The sequence below is a fragment of the Musca autumnalis genome, unplaced genomic scaffold (assembly GCF_047663935.1).
Source record: "Musca autumnalis isolate F117 unplaced genomic scaffold, ASM4766393v1 scaffold_4, whole genome shotgun sequence".
NCBI lineage: Eukaryota > Metazoa > Arthropoda > Insecta > Diptera > Muscidae > Musca > Musca autumnalis.
Genome location: NW_027411977.1, coordinates 228,293,168 through 228,314,369, shown reverse-complemented (window position 1 = coordinate 228,314,369; position 21,202 = coordinate 228,293,168). Strand labels below are relative to the sequence as shown.

General features: G+C 29.9%; 1 protein-coding gene across 6 annotated transcripts; it reads left to right on the top strand.

Annotated features, from left to right (window-relative positions):
* Positions 1-43: 43 nt before the first annotated feature.
* Positions 44-6,635, top strand: LOC141402829 (vacuolar protein sorting-associated protein 26C). Of its 6 annotated transcripts, none has more exons than XM_073984816.1 (6): positions 44-337; positions 393-2,139; positions 2,202-2,320; positions 5,159-5,243; positions 5,309-6,074; positions 6,141-6,635. In XM_073984816.1, exons 4-6 carry the CDS (start codon positions 5,178-5,180, stop codon positions 6,260-6,262), a joined length of 954 nt encoding a protein of 317 aa, XP_073840917.1. In that variant the 5' UTR covers positions 44-337; positions 393-2,139; positions 2,202-2,320; positions 5,159-5,177; the 3' UTR covers positions 6,263-6,635. The 6 variants fall into 6 exon arrangements, 5 of the variants coding, with proteins under 5 accessions (XP_073840917.1, XP_073840922.1, XP_073840919.1 ...); XM_073984818.1 differs by having other exon boundaries at positions 217-337; positions 659-2,139; XM_073984819.1 differs by lacking the exon at positions 2,202-2,320 and having other exon boundaries at positions 230-337; positions 393-524.
* The last annotated feature ends 14,567 nt before the right edge of the window (positions 6,636-21,202 follow it).

The following is a 21,202-nucleotide window of genomic DNA, read 5'->3' as shown; positions in this document are numbered from 1 at the left end:
TTTGAAGAATCGCCACCGGCAAACAGGTGTTCGTAACTAAATTATAATGTGTGGCCAACGAGTAACACTCTGAAATTACATGGTCAAACAAAAAAAAAATAAATATAATGTGCATTTTATGATTGTTTTCTTTTATTGAATTAATCGCAAAATCACAACCTCTTTTCATTCTAGTGCAATTTAAACTGTATAACACTGCCACGTACTTTGCGTTACAATTAAAGAATTAACTTCTGAACAGCTGTTTGAGGATATCTTCTTGATTAAACTCCCATTGAGTCTTGGACGCAAGCTTCCTCGAGAAAGAACTCTAAATAAATCCAGTTAGAGCCAAGAGGTAGGTACGGCATTACAAAAATATAGATCCAAATTATAAAACTATGTTTTTCCAGTGTACTAGATTTGCAAGAAAGTTATAATTTAAAAGAAATTTTAGAAATTTAAAGGCCTATATCTCGCGAAGAATGGACTTCCCAGAGATGATATATTTATTTTTGTGTTCAGGATAATGAGACCTACCAGTGGTAAAAATTTCAAAAAAATCGGGTGTGAGCGTGTATTCCCTTCTTGTAACCATATCACGGGAAGTATGGATTTCCCAAAAAGAAATTATATATTGTCGTGATCAGGAAGCGGGTCAACTCATCTTATGCCCTAGTTTATTCATTCCAAAAGAGTCTATTTCGTAGTGGTTAAAGTCTTGTCTATAGATACTCAAAACATGAACTCCAAGAATCAAAAAAATGACCCATCGACTTCGGTCGAGGGGCGATCTAATGCAGCTGAAAACACTCCGGAGGAAAATCGAAGAAGAACGGAGAGGAATCAGAAGAATTCCTATCGCAAAGCATTCTCTTATTGCAGCAGATTCATTGATAGAGATCCAAGCACTATGAAAGAGCAACATTTTCATAATTTAAGATTAAAACTGGGGTTTATGAGAAAAATGGAAAACAAATTTCCCCATTTACGCAAAACAGAATCCCTGCCGATAGACAGAATCCCATTATCCAAGGAAGCCAGTAATTCCAAAACATCCACAGATCAACCTAACTCAATGTCTGCTGACGTTAGTAATGGAATCTGTGACAGCACAAAAGGGAATGAATTAATCGAAGTTAACCAAATAAAAAGAGAAAGAGTTGAGGAACCTGCATCTGGGAGTAGAGTAGTGGCAGCCGACGAAAGTAAAGAACATACAAACACTAAGCCTGTGAAGAAGAGCATACCAACACAGTCTGGTGCGAAAATAATAGGTTCCTCTAACAATCAGCAGCCAATGACTCGACAGCAACGGAACGAAGAAAAAAGAATGCGGTCAACTGAAGATGCTGGTCCATATATTTCCATTGCGAGGGCTCTAGCTGGCATTGCTCCAGGAAATGTCATAGATGTAGCTGCTACTTCCAGCTACACAACTAGAAATTCAGTTTGTTTCAGTATCCCAGTTGATCTTCGACTGGCAATAATTGATAGGGCTGACCCCGATGGTAGGATCAGCAAAGATCATTGGTTGCTCATTGAGGCTTATGTGCGGGATATTATCCTCTGCGATGATGTGGAGGCAAGCAAAACTAGCTTCGGCAAATCGACTCCCTATAAGGGCGTTCAAGTCGTACAATGTCTCAGTGAAGAGTCTTGGGAATTTCTCAGACAGACCATCAATAAAATGGATGCCCTGTGGGAGGGTGCAGATCTCGCAGCAGTTTCAATTTCGGAAATTCCAAGGGGGATTGAAGTAACAGTATGGGTACCTCCTCCGAAAACGGATTCTGTAGAGTTATTAAAATTGCTGCAGAAACAGAATCGTGGTCTTAGAACCTGCAGCTGGCGAGTAATCAACTCATATTCACAGAAAGGTGATAGCCTTGTATTTAAGATGATTATCGATCAGGAGAGTGCCCAGTATGTAAAAAATTGTGATGAAATACTAAATTTTGGCTCGGGGTTTGCTCGACTACGCTTCCCACAATAACATAAAACCAAAAACATTAGAGAGCGGCAGCAGCTTTGGGTGGAGTAAATAGATGTACTTTGCTCTCGGGCTGCTGCTGCAGAAATCCGCCATCGACCTTTTCCAAGAACCTTATTTATGCAACACAACACTGTTTCTTGGACGATGGTGGTGGTGAGAAGAAGGTAAGGAAATACCTACCTTGAGTAATACAATTGTAGATCTTAATAATTTTTTATCATTTCAGTATGACCTTTAAGCGACAGCTAGAGGCAGGTTATTTCGGATAGAAGAATTGCTATTGAATTAATAAAGGTTTACGCTCCATATTTCCACATGGTAACACAGCAGATCTATGGCCATAGGGTGAGTCTATATCCAATTTTAACTATATATATTTAAAGACTCTCTCAGCTCGTCTATAAAATCTAATCCTGCTTCCATAGACCCTTCCTGAAAGAAAGGGTGCTTCTATGGAACTTTCCTGGAGGAAAGGGTGCCTCCAGAGACCCGTTCGGAAAGAATGGAAAGAAAGGGCGCCTCGTGAAACCATATCGGAAAGAAAGGGTGCTTCTTTAGACACTTTCTGAAAGAAAGGGTGCTTCTTTAGACCCTTTCTGAAAGAAAGGGTGCTTCTTTAGACCCTTTCTGAGAGAAAGGGTGCTTCGTTAGACCCTTTCGGAAAGAAATGGTGCTTCTATAGACCCTTTCTGAGAAAAAGGGTGCTTCTATAGACCCTTTCTGAGAAAAAGGGTGCTTCGTTAGACCCTTTCGGAAAGAAAGGGTGCTTCGGTAGACCCTTTCGGAAAGAAAGGGTGCTTCTATAGACCCTTTCGGAAAGAAAGGGTGCTTCTATAGACCCTTTCTGAGAGAAAGGGTGCTTCGTTAGACCCTTTCGGAAAGAAAGGGTGCTTCGTTAGACCCTTTCGGAAAGAAAGGGTGCCTCCAGAGACCCGTTCGGAAAGAATGGATGCTTCCTGAGCCCCTATCGGAAAGAATGGATGCATCCAGAGCCCCTATCGGAAAGAAAGGGTGCCTCGTGAAACCATATCGGAAAAAAGTGTGCCTCCGAGACACTTTCGGGAAGAATCGGTGCTTTCAGAGAACGTTTCTGAGAGAATGGTGCTTCCAGAGACCCTTTAGAAAGAAAATGTGCATCGGGAAACCATATCGGAAAGAAAGTGTGCATTCAGAAAGCCGTTGGGGAAGAATGGGTGCTTCTTTAGACCCTTTTTGAAAGAAAGGGTGCCTCTTTACAACCTTTCTGAAAGAAAGGGTGCTTCTTTACAACCTTTCTGAGAGAAATGGTGCTTCTATAGACCCTTTCTGAGAAAAAGGGTGCTTCTATAGACCCTTTCTGAGAAAAAGGGTGCTTCGTTAGACCCTTTCGGAAAGAAAGGGTGCTTCGTTAGACCCTTTCGGAAAGAAAGGGTGCTTCGTTAGACCCTTTCGGAAAGAAAGGGTGCTTCTATAGACCCTTTCGGAAAGAAAGGGTGCTTCTATAGACCCTTTCTGAGAGAAAGGGTGCTTCGTTAGACCCTTTCGGAAAGAAAGGGTGCTTCGTTAGACCCTTTCGGAAAGAAAGGGTGCCTCCAGAGACCCGTTCGGAAAGAATGGATGCTTCCTGAGCCCCTATCGGAAAGAATGGATGCATCCAGAATGGATGCATCCAAAGAGTGCTTCTTTACAACCTTTCTGAAAGAAAGAGTGTTTCTTTACAACCTTTCTGAAAGAAAGAGTGTTTCTTTACAACCTTTCTGATAGAATAGAAGACCTCCGTAGGAGGTTTCTATAGAATAGAAGACCTCCGTAGGAGGTTTCTATAGAATAGAAGACCTCCGTAGGAGGTTTCTATAGAATAGAAGACCTCCGTAGGAGGTTTCTATAGAATAGAAGACCTCCGTAGGAGGTTTCTATAGAATAGAAGACCTCCGTAGGAGGTTTCTATAGAATAGAAGACCTCCGTAGGAGGTTTCTATAGAATAGAAGACCTCCGTAGGAGGTTTCTATAGAATAGAAGACCTCCGTAGGAGGTTTCTATAGAATAGAAGACCTCCGTAGGAGGTTTCTATAGAATAGAAGACCTCCGTAGGAGGTTTCTATAGAATAGAAGACCTCCGTAGGAGGTTTCTATAGAATAGAAGACCTCCGTAGGAGGTTTCTATAGAATAGAAGACCTCCGTAGGAGGTTTCTATAGAATAGAAGACCTCCGTAGGAGGTTTCTATAGAATAGAAGACCTCCGTAGGAGGTTTCTATAGAATAGAAGACCTCCGTAGGAGGTTTCTATAGAATAGAAGACCTCCGTAGGAGGTTTCTATAGGATAGAAGACCTCCGTAGGAGGTTTCTATAGAATAGAAGACCTCCGTAGGAGGTTTCTATAGAATAGAAGACCTCCGTAGGAGGTTTCTATAGAATAGAAGACCTCCGTAGGAGGTTTCTATAGAATAGAAGACCTCCGTAGGAGGTTTCTATAGAATAGAAGACCTCCGTAGGAGGTTTCTATAGAATAGAAGACCTCCGTAGGAGGTTTCTATAGAATAGAAGACCTCCGTAGGAGGTTTCTATAGAATAGAAGACCTCCGTAGGAGGTTTCTATAGAATAGAAGACCTCCGTAGGAGGTTTCTATAGAATAGAAGACCTCCGTAGGAGGTTTCTATAGAATAGAAGACCTCCGTAGGAGGTTTCTATAGAATAGAAGACCTCCGTAGGAGGTTTCTATAGAATAGAAGACCTCCGTAGGAGGTTTCTATAGAATAGAAGACCTCCGTAGGAGGTTTCTATAGAATAGAAGACCTCCGTAGGAGGTTTCTATAGAATAGAAGACCTCCGTAGGAGGTTTCTATAGAATAGAAGACCTCCGTAGGAGGTTTCTATAGAATAGAAGACCTCCGTAGGAGGTTTCTATAGAATAGAAGACCTCCGTAGGAGGTTTCTATAGAATAGAAGACCTCCGTAGGAGGTTTCTATAGAATAGAAGACCTCCGTAGGAGGTTTCTATAGAATAGAAGACCTCCGTAGGAGGTTTCTATAGAATAGAAGACCTCCGTAGGAGGTTTCTATAGGATAGAAGACCTCCGTAGGAGGTTTCTATAGAATAGAAGACCTCCGTAGGAGGTTTCTATAGAATAGAAGACCTCCGTAGGAGGTTTCTATAGAATATTTGTCAGTTTTAATTGATTTTTTTACTTTTTCTCTTCTAGGGTTCATATCACCTAAGTCATGGGTTCGAGTTCCATTAATTTTGAAATCAAGCTCAAGCGGGAAAATAAGGTCTACTATGAAAATGTGAGTATATTCTCCCGGTTACAAAATAAAACCTTATTTAATTGTCTTCCTTTCTTCCCTTACAGGACGTCTTAGTGGGTTGTGTACAATTTTCCTGTGCCTCAGAGGCCAAGCATGATGGCATACAATTATCCCTTGAGGGCATTGTAAATCTCCAGTTAAGCAACAGCAAATCAGTTGGTCTTCTAGATGCATTTTCCAATTCCTTAAAACCCATTACCTTACTCAGTTCCACAATTGATTTATCTGCCCCGGGAAAACTTAATGCTGGCGTATCTGAATTTCATTTTGAATTCCCCCTGAAATGTACCAAGGAACCGAAGATGCTTTATGAAACTTATCATGGAATGTTTATCAATATCAATTACCAATTACGGTGTGATGTAAAGCGAAGTTTCTTGGCCAAGTCGCTGCAAAAGACCCAACAATTTTGTATACAATATAAACCTGAACAGGAGCCGGTGCCACCACCCAAGGAAGTGTGTTTTAGCATTAGCCCTGAAAGTATACAAAAGAATTCCAAGGAACGTATAACAATGCCGAGATTTTTAATAACAGGGAAATTTGAGAAGCTGGAATTTTGTATTACCCAACCATTAAAAGGTAACTTGACGGTTCAACACACAGAAGCTGCCATTAAGTCAATTGAGTTGCAGCTGCTTAGGGTGGAGACCTGTGGTTGTAAAGAAGGCTACGCTAAAGATGCCACAGAGATTCAAACCATACAAATTGTTGATGGCAATATATGTCCTAAATTCGAAATACCCATTTATATGGTATTGCCGAGATTGTTTTCCTGTCCCACATTGATTACAAAGAATTTTAAAATCGGTGAGAGAGGAGGTTTGGGAATGTTTTGGGAAATTTTTTTAATTGAGCTTTTGTTTCTCGTTTCAGAATTTGAAGTAAATCTAATTATTGTTTTTAAGGATGACTATATCATCAGTGAAAATTTCCCCATTGTTCTGAAGCGCTACAACGGGCCATTGGGGTCGAAGACCGCTGCAAGGGGGATTTAAAATGTGGATTTAACATTTTATTAAGCACTTAGTATTTAAGTTTATTACATTGAATTTATAGTGATATTGATTTGAAATATTCGAAATTTTTGCTTGAATTTCAACATAACCTCAAAAAGTAGGCATTAAAATTTTTATGAACACATTTCTGAATTGTTAATAAATTGATGAAGGACACGCTTTAGCAACTAAGAAAGTTTATGGTGATATTGAGTTGAAACTTTAAAATTGTTGTGTGCATTTCAACATAACCTCAAAAAGCATGAAAACATTTGTGAATTGTAAGGAGCACGTTCTCGGTTATGAAAACGTTCCATATTATACTCATATACTCATTGGAGTAATAAAAACAGCAAATCCCTTTTAATGGAAATTTTAAGGTTATGTATGTTTTGGAATCTGTTTTTTATGACTAAAATACTTTTACCTTACTTACATGGAAGTAATAACAAACACATCCTACATGCAATACACTCAATACATATATGCCTTATGTGACCATATGCCATGGCTTCCACACACATAACCTCAAAAAACATGCCTTCAATTGCAAAACTTAATAGTTTTAAAACCCTTGTAAATTACATTTCTCTTGAGCTTCTACCCACCACAAACTAATAGCATTTACTCTCTGTTTTTAACGGCATCACGATTTCGTCCTTGGCTTCCAAGTTTTTGCTGCGCATGGGAAAAAACAAGCCAAATAAAATTACATTAAAATGAAACAAATGCGGACAAGCATTTCTTAACGAAATTTTGGTTCTGCTTCATTAGAAGTTTTTTTCATTCCAAGGAGTCTATGGCGCACGTCTTAATTATCTTTTATTTCAAAGAAAAGTTCTTGCTTTTTTCGGTGGGGTTACACGTTTTGGAAATAAAACTCTTCTTTCTAAGGTTAAGTTTATGTGGCTGTGGAGAACGGGTGTTGTATTTTGGGAATTTTAAACATATTTGCAGCTCTTTTGGACTTTGTAGCAAAACAAATGAGTCCTAAATTCAACACATGTGGAATGGTCACATATTTTTCTATTCCACATAGGGGAGGTGGTGGAGGCTTAATTGGTTTAAGTAACTTTTATAAGGATGTGTGTTTGATTGCTTCTTATTCCAAATATAAAAGGGTAAATATGAGGAGATTGAAATGTATGCTACAGAAAACGGAAAAGAAGACAGAGTTTTTGAAAAACAAAGGGGAGTTTTTTTTATAGACGAGTTGAAGGGAGCCTTTCTAGACGGCCAGCCGGCCATAAGAGAGCCTTTATAGACGAACCGAAGGGAATTTTTATAGACGAGCCGGAGGGGTTTTTATAGGCGAGCCGAATGGAGTCTTTATATTTTTTCAATAAACGTGAATTTTTTAAAAAAATATTTTTTCAGTAAACGTGTATTTAAAAAAAATTAATAAACGTGTATTTAAAAAAAAATAAAAATATTTTTTCGATAAACGTGGATTTTTTAGAAAATATTTTTTCAATGAACGAGGATTTTTGTAAAAATATTTTTTCAATAAACGTGGATTTTTTAAAAATATTTTTTAACGAACGTGGATTTTTGTAAAAATATTTTTTCAATAAGCTGGATTTTTTAAAAAATATTTTTTCAATAAACGTGTATTTTGTAAAAAAATATTTTTGTAATAAACGTGGATTTAAAAAAAATATATTTTTCAATAAACGTGGACTTTTAAAAAACATTTTTTAAAAAACGTGGATTTAAAAAAAAAATATTTTTTTCAATAAACGTGGAGTTAAAAAAAATATTTTTTTCAATAAACGTGTATTTAAAAAAAATATTTTTTTCAATAAACGTGGATTTAGAAAAAATATTTTTTTCAATAAACGTGTATTGTTTTTTAATATTTTTTTAAAATATTTTTTCAATGAAAATATTTTTTCAATGAACGAGGATTTTTGTAAAAATATTTTTTCAATAAACGTGGATTTTTTAAAAATATTTTTTAACGAACGTGGATTTTTGTAAAAATTTTTTTTCAATAAGCTGGATTTTTTAAAAAATATTTTTTCAATAAACGTGTATTTTGTAAAAAAATATTTTTTTAATAAACGTGGATTTAAAAAAAATATATTTTTCAATAAACGTGGACTTTTAAAAAACATTTTTTCAAAAACGTGGATTTAAAAAAAAAATATTTTTTTCAATAAACGTGGATTTAAAAAAATATTTTTTTTCGATAAACGTGGACTTAAAAAAATATTTTTTTTCAATAAACGTGGATTTAAAAAAAATATTTTTTCAATAATCGTGGATTTTTTAAAAAATATTTTTTCAATAAACGTGGATTTTTTAATAAATATTTTTTCAATAAACGTGGATTTTTTAATAAATATTTTTTCAATAAACGTGGATTTTTTAATAAATATTTTTTCAATAAACGTGGATTTTTTAATAAATATTTTTTCAATAAACGTGGATTTTTTAATAAATATTTTTTTCAATAAACGTGGATTTTTTAATAAATATTTTTTCAATAAACGTGGATTTTTTAATAAATATTTTTTCAATAAACGTGGATTTTTTAATAAATATTTTTTCAATAAACGTGGATTTTTTAATAAATATTTTTTCAATAAACGTGGATTTTTTAATAAATATTTTTTCAATAAACGTGGATTTTTTAAAGAATATTTTTTCAATAATCGTGGATTTTTTTAAAGAATAGTTTTTCAATAAACGTGGATTTTTTTAAAGAATAGTTTTTCAATAAACGTAGATTTTTTTTAAATGTTTTTTCAATAAACGTGGATTTTTTAATAAATATTTTTTCAATAAACGTGGATTTTTTTAAATGTTTTTTCAATAAACGTGGATTTTTTAATAAATATTTTTTCAATAAACGTGGATTTTTTAATAAATATTTTTTCAATAAACGTGGATTTTTTAATAAATATTTTTTCAATAAACGTGGATTTTTTAATAAATATTTTTTCAATAAACGGGGATTTTTTAATAAATATTTTTTCAATAAACGTGGATTTTTTAATAAATATTTTTTTAATAAACGGGGATTTTTTAATAAATATTTTTTTCAATAAACGTGGATTTTTTAATAAATATTTTTTCAATAAACGTGGATTTTTTAATAAATATTTTTTCAATAAACGTGGATTTTTTAATAAATATTTTTTCAATAAACGTGGATTTTTTAATAAATATTTTTTCAATAATCGTGGATTTTTTAAAAAATATTTTTTCAATAATCGTGGATTTTTTAAAAAATATTTTTTCAATAATCTTGGATTTTTTAAAAAATATTTTTTCAATAATCGTGGATTTTTTAAAAAATATTTTTTCAATAATCGTGGATTTTTTAAAAAATATTTTTTCAATAATCGTGGATTTTTTAAAAAATATTTTTCAATAATCGTGGATTTTTTAAAGAATATTTTTTCAATAATCGTGGATTTTTTAAAGAATATTTTTTCAATAATCGTGGATTTTTCAAAGAATATTTTTTCAATAATCGTGGATTTTTTAAAGAATATTTTTTCAATAAACGTGGATTTTTTTACAAAATATTTTTTTCAATAATCGTGGATTTTTTTAAAGAATATTTATTCAATAATCGTGGATTTTTTAAAGAATATTTTTTCAATAATCGTGGATTTTTTAAAGAATATTTTTTCAATAATCGTGGATTTTTCAAAGAATATTTTTTCAATAATCGTGGATTTTTTAAAGAATATTTTTTCAATAATCGTGGATTTTTCAAAGAATATTTTTTCAATAATCGTGGATTTTTTAAAGAATATTTTTTCAATAATCGTGGATTTTTTAAAAAATATTTTTTCAATAATCGTGGATTTTTTAAAAAATATTTTTTCAATAATCGTGGATTTTTTAAAGAATATTTTTCCAATAATCGTGGATTTTTTAAAGAATATTTTTTCAATAATCGTGGATTTTTTAAAGAATATTTTTTCAATAATCGTGGATTTTTTAAAGAATATTTTTTCAATAATCGTGGATTTTTTAAAAAATATTTTTCAATAATCGTGGATTTTTTAAAGAATATTTTTTCAATAATCGTGGATTTTTTAAAGAATATTTTTTCAATAATCGTGGATTTTTTAAAGAATATTTTTTCAATAATCGTGGATTTTTAAAGAATATTTTTTCAATAATCGTGGATTTTTAAAGAATATTTTTTCAATAATCGTGGATTTTTTAAAGAATATTTTTTCAATAATCGTGGATTTTTTAAAGAATATTTTTTCAATAATCGTGGATTTTTTAAAGAATATTTTTTCAATAATCGTGGATTTTTTAAAGAATATTTTTTCAATAATCGTGGATTTTTTAAAAAATATTTTTCAATAATCGTGGATTTTTTAAAGAATATTTTTTCAATAATCGTGGATTTTTTAAAGAATATTTTTTCAATAATCGTGGATTTTTTAAAGAATATTTTTTCAATAATCGTGGATTTTTAAAGAATATTTTTTCAATAATCGTGGATTTTTAAAGAATATTTTTTCAATAATCGTGGATTTTTTAAAGAATATTTTTTCAATAATCGTGGATTTTTTAAAGAATTTTTTTTCAATAATCGTGGATTTTTTAAAGAATATTTTTTCAATAATCGTGGATTTTTTAAAGAATATTTTTTCAATAATCGTAGATTTTTTAAAAAAATATTTTGCCAATAAACTTGGCTATTTAACAAATATTTTTCCATAAACGTTGATTAAAAAAAATTTAATAAAATTTAAATACATTTTTAAATATTTTTTTCAATAAATTTCAAATATTTTTTCAATAAATATGGATTTAAAAAAAAATGTAATAAACGTGGATTTTTTAAAAAAGCATTTTTTCAATAAACTTGGATATTTTAAAAAAATATTTTTTTTCAATAAAAGTCGATTTTTTAAAAATATTTTTTCAATAAACTTTGAGTTTTTAAAGAACATTTTTTTGAAAAATCGTGGATTTTTTAAAGAATATTTTTTCAATAATCGTGGATTATTTAAAGAATATTTTTTCAATAATCGTGGATTTTTTAAAGAATATTTTTTCAATAATCGTGGAATTTTTAAAGAATATATTCAATAATCGTGGATTTTTTAAAGAATATTTTTTCAATAATCGTGGATTTTTTAAAGAATATTTTTTCAATAATCGTGGATTTTTTAAAGAATATTTTTTCAATAACCGTGGATTTTTTAAAGAATTCTTTTTCAATAATCGTGGATTTTTTAAAGAATATTTTTTCAATAACCGTGGATTTTTTAAAGAATATTTTTTCAATAATCGTGGATTTTTTTTTCAAAAATCGCTGATTTTTTTTTTTCAAAAATCACTGATTTTTTAAAGAAAATTTTTCATAAATCGTTGATTTTTTAAGAATCTTTTTCAATTAATATTTATTTCAAGAACTTTTTTTTTGATTTTTCAAGAAACATTTTTTTTAAATCGTGGACTTTTAAAGAATAATTTTTCAAAAATCGCGGATTTTTTTAAGAATATTTTTTTCAGAAATCACGATTTTTTAAAAGAATGTTTTTTTCTTCAAAAATCGTGCATTTTTTAAGGAATGTGTTTTTTCAAAAATCGTGGATTTTTCTTTAAGAAAGGGTCTATATAGAAGCACCCTTGTTTTAGAAAGTGTCTTTAGAAGTACCCTTTGTCTCAGAAAGAGACTTTAGAATTACCCTTTGTTTCAGAAATACTCTATAGAGGCCTGCTTTCTTTCAGAATGGATCTATAGAGGCCCGATTTCTTCCAAAAAGGGCCTATAGGGGGACTCTTTCTTTTAGAAAGCTTCTAAAGAGTTCCGCTTTCTTTCAGAAAGGGTGTATAGAATCTATATTTTCTCTCAGAAAGCGTCTAAAGAAGTCCTTTTTCTTTCAGCAAGGATGCATAGATGTACTCTTTCCAAAAACTAAAATGTTACAAACCTTAGAACAAACGTAATTGGCATCCTTAAAATTGTTGCTTGTTTTAAAAACAAATTGCGGCACAGATGAAGCACGCGCGCTCTTTGTGTTACTTTAAAGCAAAAACCTTTTCCTAAAAGCTCCTGATGCATTGCAGTTAAAAACTTTGATTTTGCCCCCTTTTTTTAAATAACAGTCTGGTGGATGTGGTTGTGATATCCAAACACATGAAAGGACATGTGTAGGTATTAATTATCGCCAAGGGGGACATGATAAGAACGACAAATAAACATGTTATTAGACAGTTAGTGGAAAACGTGACTCTAAAACCATATAACAACGCTAATGGGAGATTTGTTCTAATGCAAATAAAGTCTATAAAAATGCCAATAAACAAAAGCTATTTTAAAGAGGTTGTCGTTATAATGGGAATACTGAAGATGATGATGATCAGCCTAGGTATAATTAGAGAAAATGAAGTAATTTATGGTAGTTGGCAAAATGGGCTTATTTATGTTTCCAGGTGGTCCAATGAGTGGGATATATTTCATGCTGGCATTGTGTTTCCCGATAGCTCAATTAACCACCTAAAGGTTCCTTGCATATCCCAAGCTATGATAGTTAAAACAATGACATGTTTTTGTTAACCTAACCTCAATTCAACAACACGTAATGACATAATCTGCAAAGAAACATTGTAAAATTTTACCGGGAAACACAAATAAAGAGAGACATAATAATGGGCTTTGTAAAGAGAAAAAACAATGTTGGTTTTTTCAACTAAATGCCGACTGCAGCCGACATGGTTTCCTTAACGAGAATCAAGGAAATAATTGCTCATACAAAACAACTCCAACAGGAAGTAAATGCTTAGGAAATGCTTTATGAACAGAAAAAGCGAGCAAAAGGAGTATAAATGTTTCCTAACAACATGCAAAAATCTGAGTGGAAGGAGGAAGGCAACTTACATTTGCAGTTTCAGGAACTTAATTGTCAACTTTATGAGGAAAAACATTATGGAGATGATATGAAGTTTATTTGAAGGAGTTTTTTTATGGAGGGAAAGATTGTTTTATAAAGTAGAACTTAAAGAAGAACTTTAAAGAACTTAAATAATTTTTTCATAAGCGTGGATTTTTTAAATATTTTTTTCCATAAGCGTGGATTTTTTAAATATTTTTTTCCATAAGCGTGGATTTTTTAAATATTTTTTTCCATAAGCATGGATTTTTTAAATATTTTTTTCCATAAGCGTGGATTTTTTAAATATTTTTTTCCATAAGCGTGGATTTTTTAAATATTTTTTTCCATAAGCATGGATTTTTTAAATATTTTTTTTCCATAAGCGTGGATTTTTTAAATATTTTTTTCCATAAGCGTGGATTTTTTAAATATTTTTTTTCCATAAGCGTGGATTTTTTAAATATTTTTTTCCATAAGCGTGGATTTTTTAAATATTTTTTTCCATAAGCGTGGATTTTTTAAATATTTTTTTCCATAAGCGTGGATTTTTTAAATATTTTTTTTCCATAAGCGTGGATTTTTTAAATATTTTTTTTCCATAAGCATGGATTTTTTAAATATTTTTTTCCATAAGCGTGGATTTTTTAAATATTTTTTTTCCATAAGCGTGGATTTTTTAAATATTTTTTTCCATAAGCGTGGATTTTTTAAATATTTTTTTTTCCATAAGCGTGGATTTTTTAAACATTTTTTTCCATAAGCGTGGATTTTTTAAACATTTTTTTCCATAAGCGTATTAAGAATATTCTTTAAAAAATCCACGATTATTGAAAAAATATTCTTTAAAAAATCCACGATTATTGAAAAAATATTCTTTAAAAAATCCACGTTTATTGAAAAAATATTTATTAAAAAATCCACGTTTAATGAAAAAATATTTATTAAAAAATCCACGTTTATTGAAAAAATATTTATTAAAAAATCCACGTTTATTGAAAAAATATTTATTAAAAAATCCACGTTTATTGAAAAAATATTTATTAAAAATGTATTTTTTCAAAGACTTTCGGTTCTTAAAAATATATTCGAAAATATCCCTTTTTTCCTTGACTATTCTGTACTTCATAATGAACGTTCATGGTTCACATAAGAGATATTTTAATAGAATCACCTTTTCAGTAGCCTAAAAGTATGCACCACACATTGTAAATGTTGTCGTTTAATTGAAAAACAAGTCTCATTTTTTTAAGAAGCTAAAAACAAATTTGTAAACAACTAAATTATGCTCAGCCATTTCCACCAATTTTAACAACAACAAGGCACATTTCCTCTAATCCCCCTTCCTCTCAACCAGTTAACATATGCTTAAAAAAACAAAACATGTTTTGTTTGTGGTAATGTCGACTCTCTTGTCAAACTGTATAATTTAACAAGTTCTCCCGCCCCTCCCCCTCGACACTACTTAAAGTGGAACAGAGACAGAGTTAGAGGCTGTAATTAAAACAATTTTGGAGGGTAGGATACAGCGTATGCATGCGTTTTTGTGACCCCAAGGTTTATGCGAATGAAGCGACCGACTGTTGGTGCTGTTGAAAATTGCATAAAAATTTGTTTAACTCGCGTTAAAAGCTACAACAGAAAAAAGGTCAAATGTTGTTGGGTAATTAGCATTCGGAAAATATGCATTACGTCAAACTGAACCTAGTATAGAATACATTAGCCTAAATGGTTTACCCCGTTTTTTATATTCTAAATAGGACTTTTTCTTCCATTTTTAAGTGGCGTTATGAAAGCTAATTATGTTTGTAACCGAATTCTAAGGGGGATATTTGTTATATTTTTGTGGCTATATGGGGATATTTTTGCGTGGGGGAGAAGTGAAAAAGAAAAAAAAATACAAAAGAATTGATTTCAAAACAATGAAAACCTTGATGAAGGCCATGTGTGCGTATTAGTTGTATCCACACCTATACGCAACGGAGTTCTTCGTGGGGAAATCATGGTCAGAAGAAAAGCATAAGGAACTTTAATTCGCCTATAACCTAACATTCATCTGCAATTACATTCTAAACTCCTCACCATCCTCCTGCAGGCTTGTAGTAAATCCATCAATTTATTAATAAAGAGGAAACATCGTTGACCAGATTTGCTGCTCTTTGGCAGACTTTTTTCCATGGATTCTCATTCAAGTCGTAACAAATACCGTCATAGTAGACCATTAGCAAATAAAACTGTTTCAGTTCTTTTTAATTGCATTTGGTTAGGATGGAATGTAGTTCGGTTTTTTGCTACAAGGCTTGTTAGAAAGGATGATGTATTGAGGAGGTCCGAAAGAATGATTTATTTCTTTTAGAAAATATTTTTTTAAAATATTTTTCAATTAATGTGGATTGACTAAAAAATATTTTTCAAATAAACGTGGGTTTTTTAAAAAATATTTTTTCCATAAACGTGGATTTTTTAATAAATATTTTTTCAATAAACGTGGATTTTTTAATAAATATTTTTTCAATAAACGTGGATTTTTTAATAAATATTTTTTTCAATAAACGTGGATTTTTTAATAAATATTTTTTCAATAAACGTGGATTTTTTAAAGAATATTTTTTCAAAAATCGTAGATTTTTTAAAGAATATTTTTTCAATAATCGTGGATTTTTTAAAGAATATTTTTTCAATAATCGTGGATTTTTTAAAGAATATTTTTTCAATAATCGTGGATTTTTTAAAGAATATTTTTTCAAAAATCGTGGATTTTTTAAAGAATATTTTTTTAAAAATCGTGGATTTTTTAAAGAATATTTTTTTAAAAATCGTGGATTTTTTAAAGAATATTTTTTCAATAATCGTAGATTTTTTAAAGAATATTTTTTCAATAATCGTGGATTTTTTAAAGAATATTTTTTCAATAATCGTGGATTTTTTAAAGAATATTTTTTCAATAATCGTGGATTTTTTAAAGAATATTTTTTCAATAAACGTGGATTTTTTAATAAATATTTTTTCAAAAATCGTGGATTTTTTAATAAATATTTTTTAAAAAATCTTTGATTTTTTAAAGAATATTTTTTCAAAAATCGTGGTTTTTTTAAAGAATATTTTTTCAAAAATCGTGGATTTTTTAAAGAATATTTTTTTCAAAAATCGTGGATTTTTTAAAGAATATTTTTTCAAAAATCGTGAATTTTTTAAAGAATATTTTTTCTAAAGAATATTTTTTTCAAAAATCGTGGATTTTTTAAAGAATATTTTTTCAAAAATAGTGGATTTTTTAAAGAATTTATTTTCAAAAATCGTGGGTTTTTTAAAGAATATTTTTTCAAAAATCGTGGATTTTTTAAAGAATATTTTTTCAAAAATAGTGGATTTTTTATTATTATTGGTATTGTTCGGCTACAGGCTTTTTGAAAATAAAAATCGGGTGTTGATTTTTTATATTTTCTTTATTTTCCAATATTTCTTCAGGGAATTGAAAGAGAGTTCTGGTTTATCTGTTCCAAGTACTTTCTTCAACTTTTTAAAGAATATTTTTTCAAAAATCGTGGATTTTTTAAAGAATATTTTTTCAAAAATAGTGGATTTTTTAAAGAATATTTTTTCAAAAATCGTGGATTTTTTAAAGAATATTTTTTCAAAAATCGTGGATTTTTTAAAGAATATTTTTTCAAAAATCGTGGATTTTTTAAAGAATATTTTTTCAAAAATCGTGGATTTTTTAAAGAATATTTTTTTCAATAAACGTGGATTTTTTAAAGAATATTTTTTCAAAAATCGTGGATTTTTTAAAGAATATTTTTTCAAAAATCGTGGATTTTTTAAAGAATATTTTTTCAATAATCGTGGATTTTTTAAAGAATATTTTTTCAATAATCGTGGATTTTTTAAAGAATATTTTTTCAATAATCGTGGATTTTTTAAAGAATATTTTTTCAATAAACGTGGATTTTTTAAAGAATATTTTTTCAAAAATCGTGGATTTTTTAAAGAATATTTTTTCAAAAATCGTGGATTTTTTAAAAAATATTTTTTCAATAATCGTGGATTTTTTAAAAAATATTTTTTCAATAAACGTGGATTTTTTAAAAAATATTTTTTCAATAATCGTGGATTTTTTAAAAAATATTTTTTCAATAATCGTGGATTTTTTAAAAAATATTTTTTTAATAATCGTGGATTTTTTAAAAAATATTTTTTCAATAATCGTGGATTTTTTAAAAAATATTTTTTCAATAATCGTGGATTTTTTAATAAATATTTTTTCAATAATCGTGGATTTTTTAAAAAAATATTTTTTCAATAATCGTGGATTTTTTAAAAAATATTTTTTCAATAATCGTGGATTTTTTAAAAAATATTTTTTCAATAATCGTGGATTTTTTAAAAAATATTTTTTCAATAATCGTGGATTTTTTAAAAAATATTTTTTCAATAATCGTGGATTTTTTAAAAAATATTTTTTCAATAATCGTGGATTTTTTAAAAAATATTTTTTCAATAATCGTGGATTTTTTAAAAAAATATTTTTTCAATAATCGTGGATTTTTTAAAAAATATTTTTTCAATAATCGTGGATTTTTTAAAAAATATTTTTTCAATAATCGTGGATTTTTTAAAAAATATTTTTTCAATAATCGAGGATTTTTTAAAAAATATTTTTTCAATAATCGTGGATTTTTTAAAAAATATTTTTTCAATAATCGTGGATTTTTTAAACAATATTTTTTCAATAATCGTGGATTTTTTAAACAATGTTTTTTCAATAATCGTGGATTTTTTAAACAATATTTTTTCAATAATCGTGGATTTTTTAAACAATATTTTTTCAATAATCGTGGATTTTTTAAACAATATTTTTTCAATAATCGTGGATTTTTTAAACAATATTTTTTCAATAATCGTGGATTTTTTAAACAATATTTTTTCAATAATCGTGGATTTTTTAAACAATATTTTTTCAATAATCGTGGATTTTTTAAACAATATTTTTTCAATAATCGTGGATTTTTTAAACAATATTTTTTCAATAATCGTGGATTTTTTAAACAATATTTTTTCAATAATCGTGGATTTTTAAAACAATATTTTTTCAATAATCGTGGATTTTTTAAACAATATTTTTTCAATAATCGTGGATTTTTTAAACAATATTTTTTCAATAATCGTGGATTTTTTAAACAATATTTTTTCAATAATCGTGGATTTTTTAAACAATATTTTTCAATAATCGTGGATTTTTTAAAGAATATTTTTTCAATAATCGTGGATTTTTTAAAGAATATTTTTTCAATAATCGTGGATTTTTTAAAGAATATTTTTTCAATAATCGTGGATTTTTTAAAGAATATTTTTTCAATAATCGTGGATTTTTTAAAGAATATTTTTTCAATAATCGTGGATTTTTTAAAGAATATTTTTTCAAGGAGTCTATGAGCGACGATTTTTTTAAAAATATTTTTTAAAGACCCAACCAGCGGAGATTTTTTTAAATATTTTTCGAAGACGCTTGGACTAAGAACTTTTGGTTCTTAAAAATATATTCGAAAATATCCCTTTTTCCTTTTTTCACATATGAGATATTTTAAAAGAATCACCTTTTCAGTAGCCTAAAAGTATGCACCACACATTGTAAATGTTGTCGTTTAATTGAAAAACAAGTCTCATTTTTTAAGAAGCTAAAAAAAATTGTGTAAACAACTAAATTCTGCTCACCCATTTCCACCAAATTTAACAACAACAAGGCACATTTCCTCTAATCCCCCTTCCTTCCTCTCAACCAGTTAACATATGCTTAAAAAAAAAACAAAACATGTTTTGTTTGTGGTAATGTCGACTCTCTTGTCAAAATGTATAATTTAACAAGTTGCACCGTCCCTCCCCATCGACACTACTTAAAGTGGAACAGAGACAGAGTTAGAGGGTGTAATTAAAACAATTTTGGAGGGTAGGATAAAGCGTATGCATGCGTTTTTGTGACCCCAAGGTTTATGCGAATGAAGCGACCGACTGTTGGTGCTGTTGAAAATTGCATAAAAATTTGTTTAACTCGCGTTAAAAGCTACAACAGAAAAAAAGGTCAAATGTTGTTGGGTAATTAGCATTCGGAAAATATGCATTACGTCAAACTGAACCTAGTACAGAATACATTAGCCTAAATGGTTTACCCCGTTTTTTATATTCTAAATAGGATTTTTCTTCCATTTTTAAGTGGCGTTATGAAAAGCTAATTATGTTTGTAACCGAATTCTAAGGAGGATATTTGTTATATTTTTTGGTGGCTATATGGGGATATTTTTGCGTGGGGGAGTTTGTAAATGAAAAAAAAAAATAAAAACAAAATACAAAAGAATTGATTTTAAAACAATGAAAACCTTGATGAAGGACAGGGGTGCGTATTAGTTGTATCCACACCCATACGCAACGGAGTTCCTTGTGGAGAAATCATGCTCAGAAGAAAAGCATAAGGAACTTTAGTTCGCCTTTAACCTAACTTTCATCTGCAATTACATTCTAAACTCCTCACCATCCTCCTGCAGGCTTGTAGGAAATCCATCAATTTATTAAAAAAGAGGAAACATCGTTGACCAGATTTGCTGCTCTCTGGCAAACTTTTTTCCATGGATTCTCGTTCAATTCGTAACAAATACACCGTCATAGTAGACCATCTATATTAATAAAAGAGTAGAGTGACTGATTCACTGACTGACTGATTGACTGATTGATTCATCAACGCCCAGACGAAACGGCTGAAGCTAGAATCATGAAATTTTGGGTGAGGGTCACTCTTGGTCCGAAGGTGACAGATAAGGCTTGGTTTTTGGAAATTCGTACTAGAACGGTACGTAAAGTACCAAAAGGTACTAAATATGGTACCATTAGTATTAGCCAAACGCGAAGAGCTAGAATTCTGAAATTTGGAATGAGGGTCGCTGATGAAAAGATAGAAAGGTATACCAAAGGGTTTTTGGAAATTCGGACTATAAGTGTACGAAAAGTACTAAAAGTTACCAAATTTAGTACCATTTGGTATTATGTGAACGGATAGAGCTATAATCTTGAAATTTGGAATAAAAATCAAGGTTTAGAAGATGTGTTGATACAAGGCGGTGGTTTTGGAAATGTGTACTCTTGTGTGCGAAAAGTACTAAATGGTACTAAATTTGGTACAATTTGCATTTGGGCGAACCGGTAGAGCTAGAACTCTGAAATTTGGAATGAGGGTCACTGATGGAAAGATAAAAAGGTGTACCAAAGGGTTTTTGGAAATTCGGACTACAAGTCTACGAAAAGTACTAAAACGTACTAAATTTAGTACTATTTCGCATTATGGGAAAGAATAGAGGTAAAATCTTCAAATTTGGAATGTAAATCAAGGTCTAGAAGATGTGTTGATATATGGTTTTGGGAATGTGCATTCATGTGTACGAATAGTACTAAATGGTACTAAATGTGGTACCCTTTGTATTAGGCAAACGGTAAGAGCTAGAATTCTGAAATTTGGAATAAGGGTAACTGATGGGGAGCTAGAAAGATGTACCAAAGGGTTTTTGGAAATTCGAACTACAAGGGTACGAAAAGTACTAATGGTACTAATTTTAGTACAATTTGGATTTGTGTGAACGGATAGAGCTGGAATCCTGAAATTTGAAATTAAGGTCACTGATGAAGAGTAACAAAAAAGGTTTTTGTAAATTCGAACTATAAGGGTACGAAAAGTACTAAATGGTACTAAATTTAGTACAATTTGGATTGGGGTGAACGGATAGAGCTGGAATCCTGAAATTTGACATTAGGGCCACTGGTGGAGAGTAACGAAAAAAGGTTTTTGGAAATTCGAAATATAAGTGCACGAAAAGTTCTAAATGGTACTAAATTTAGTACAATTTGGATTTGGGTGAACGGATAAAGCTGGAATCCTGAAATTTGAAATTAGAGTCACTCGTGGAGTGTAACAAAGAAATGTTTTTGGAAATTCGAACTATAACTGCACGAAAAGTTCTAAATGGTACTAAATTTAGTACAATTTGGATTGGGGTGAACGGATAGAGCTGGAATCGTGAAATTTGAAAGTAGGGTCACTGGT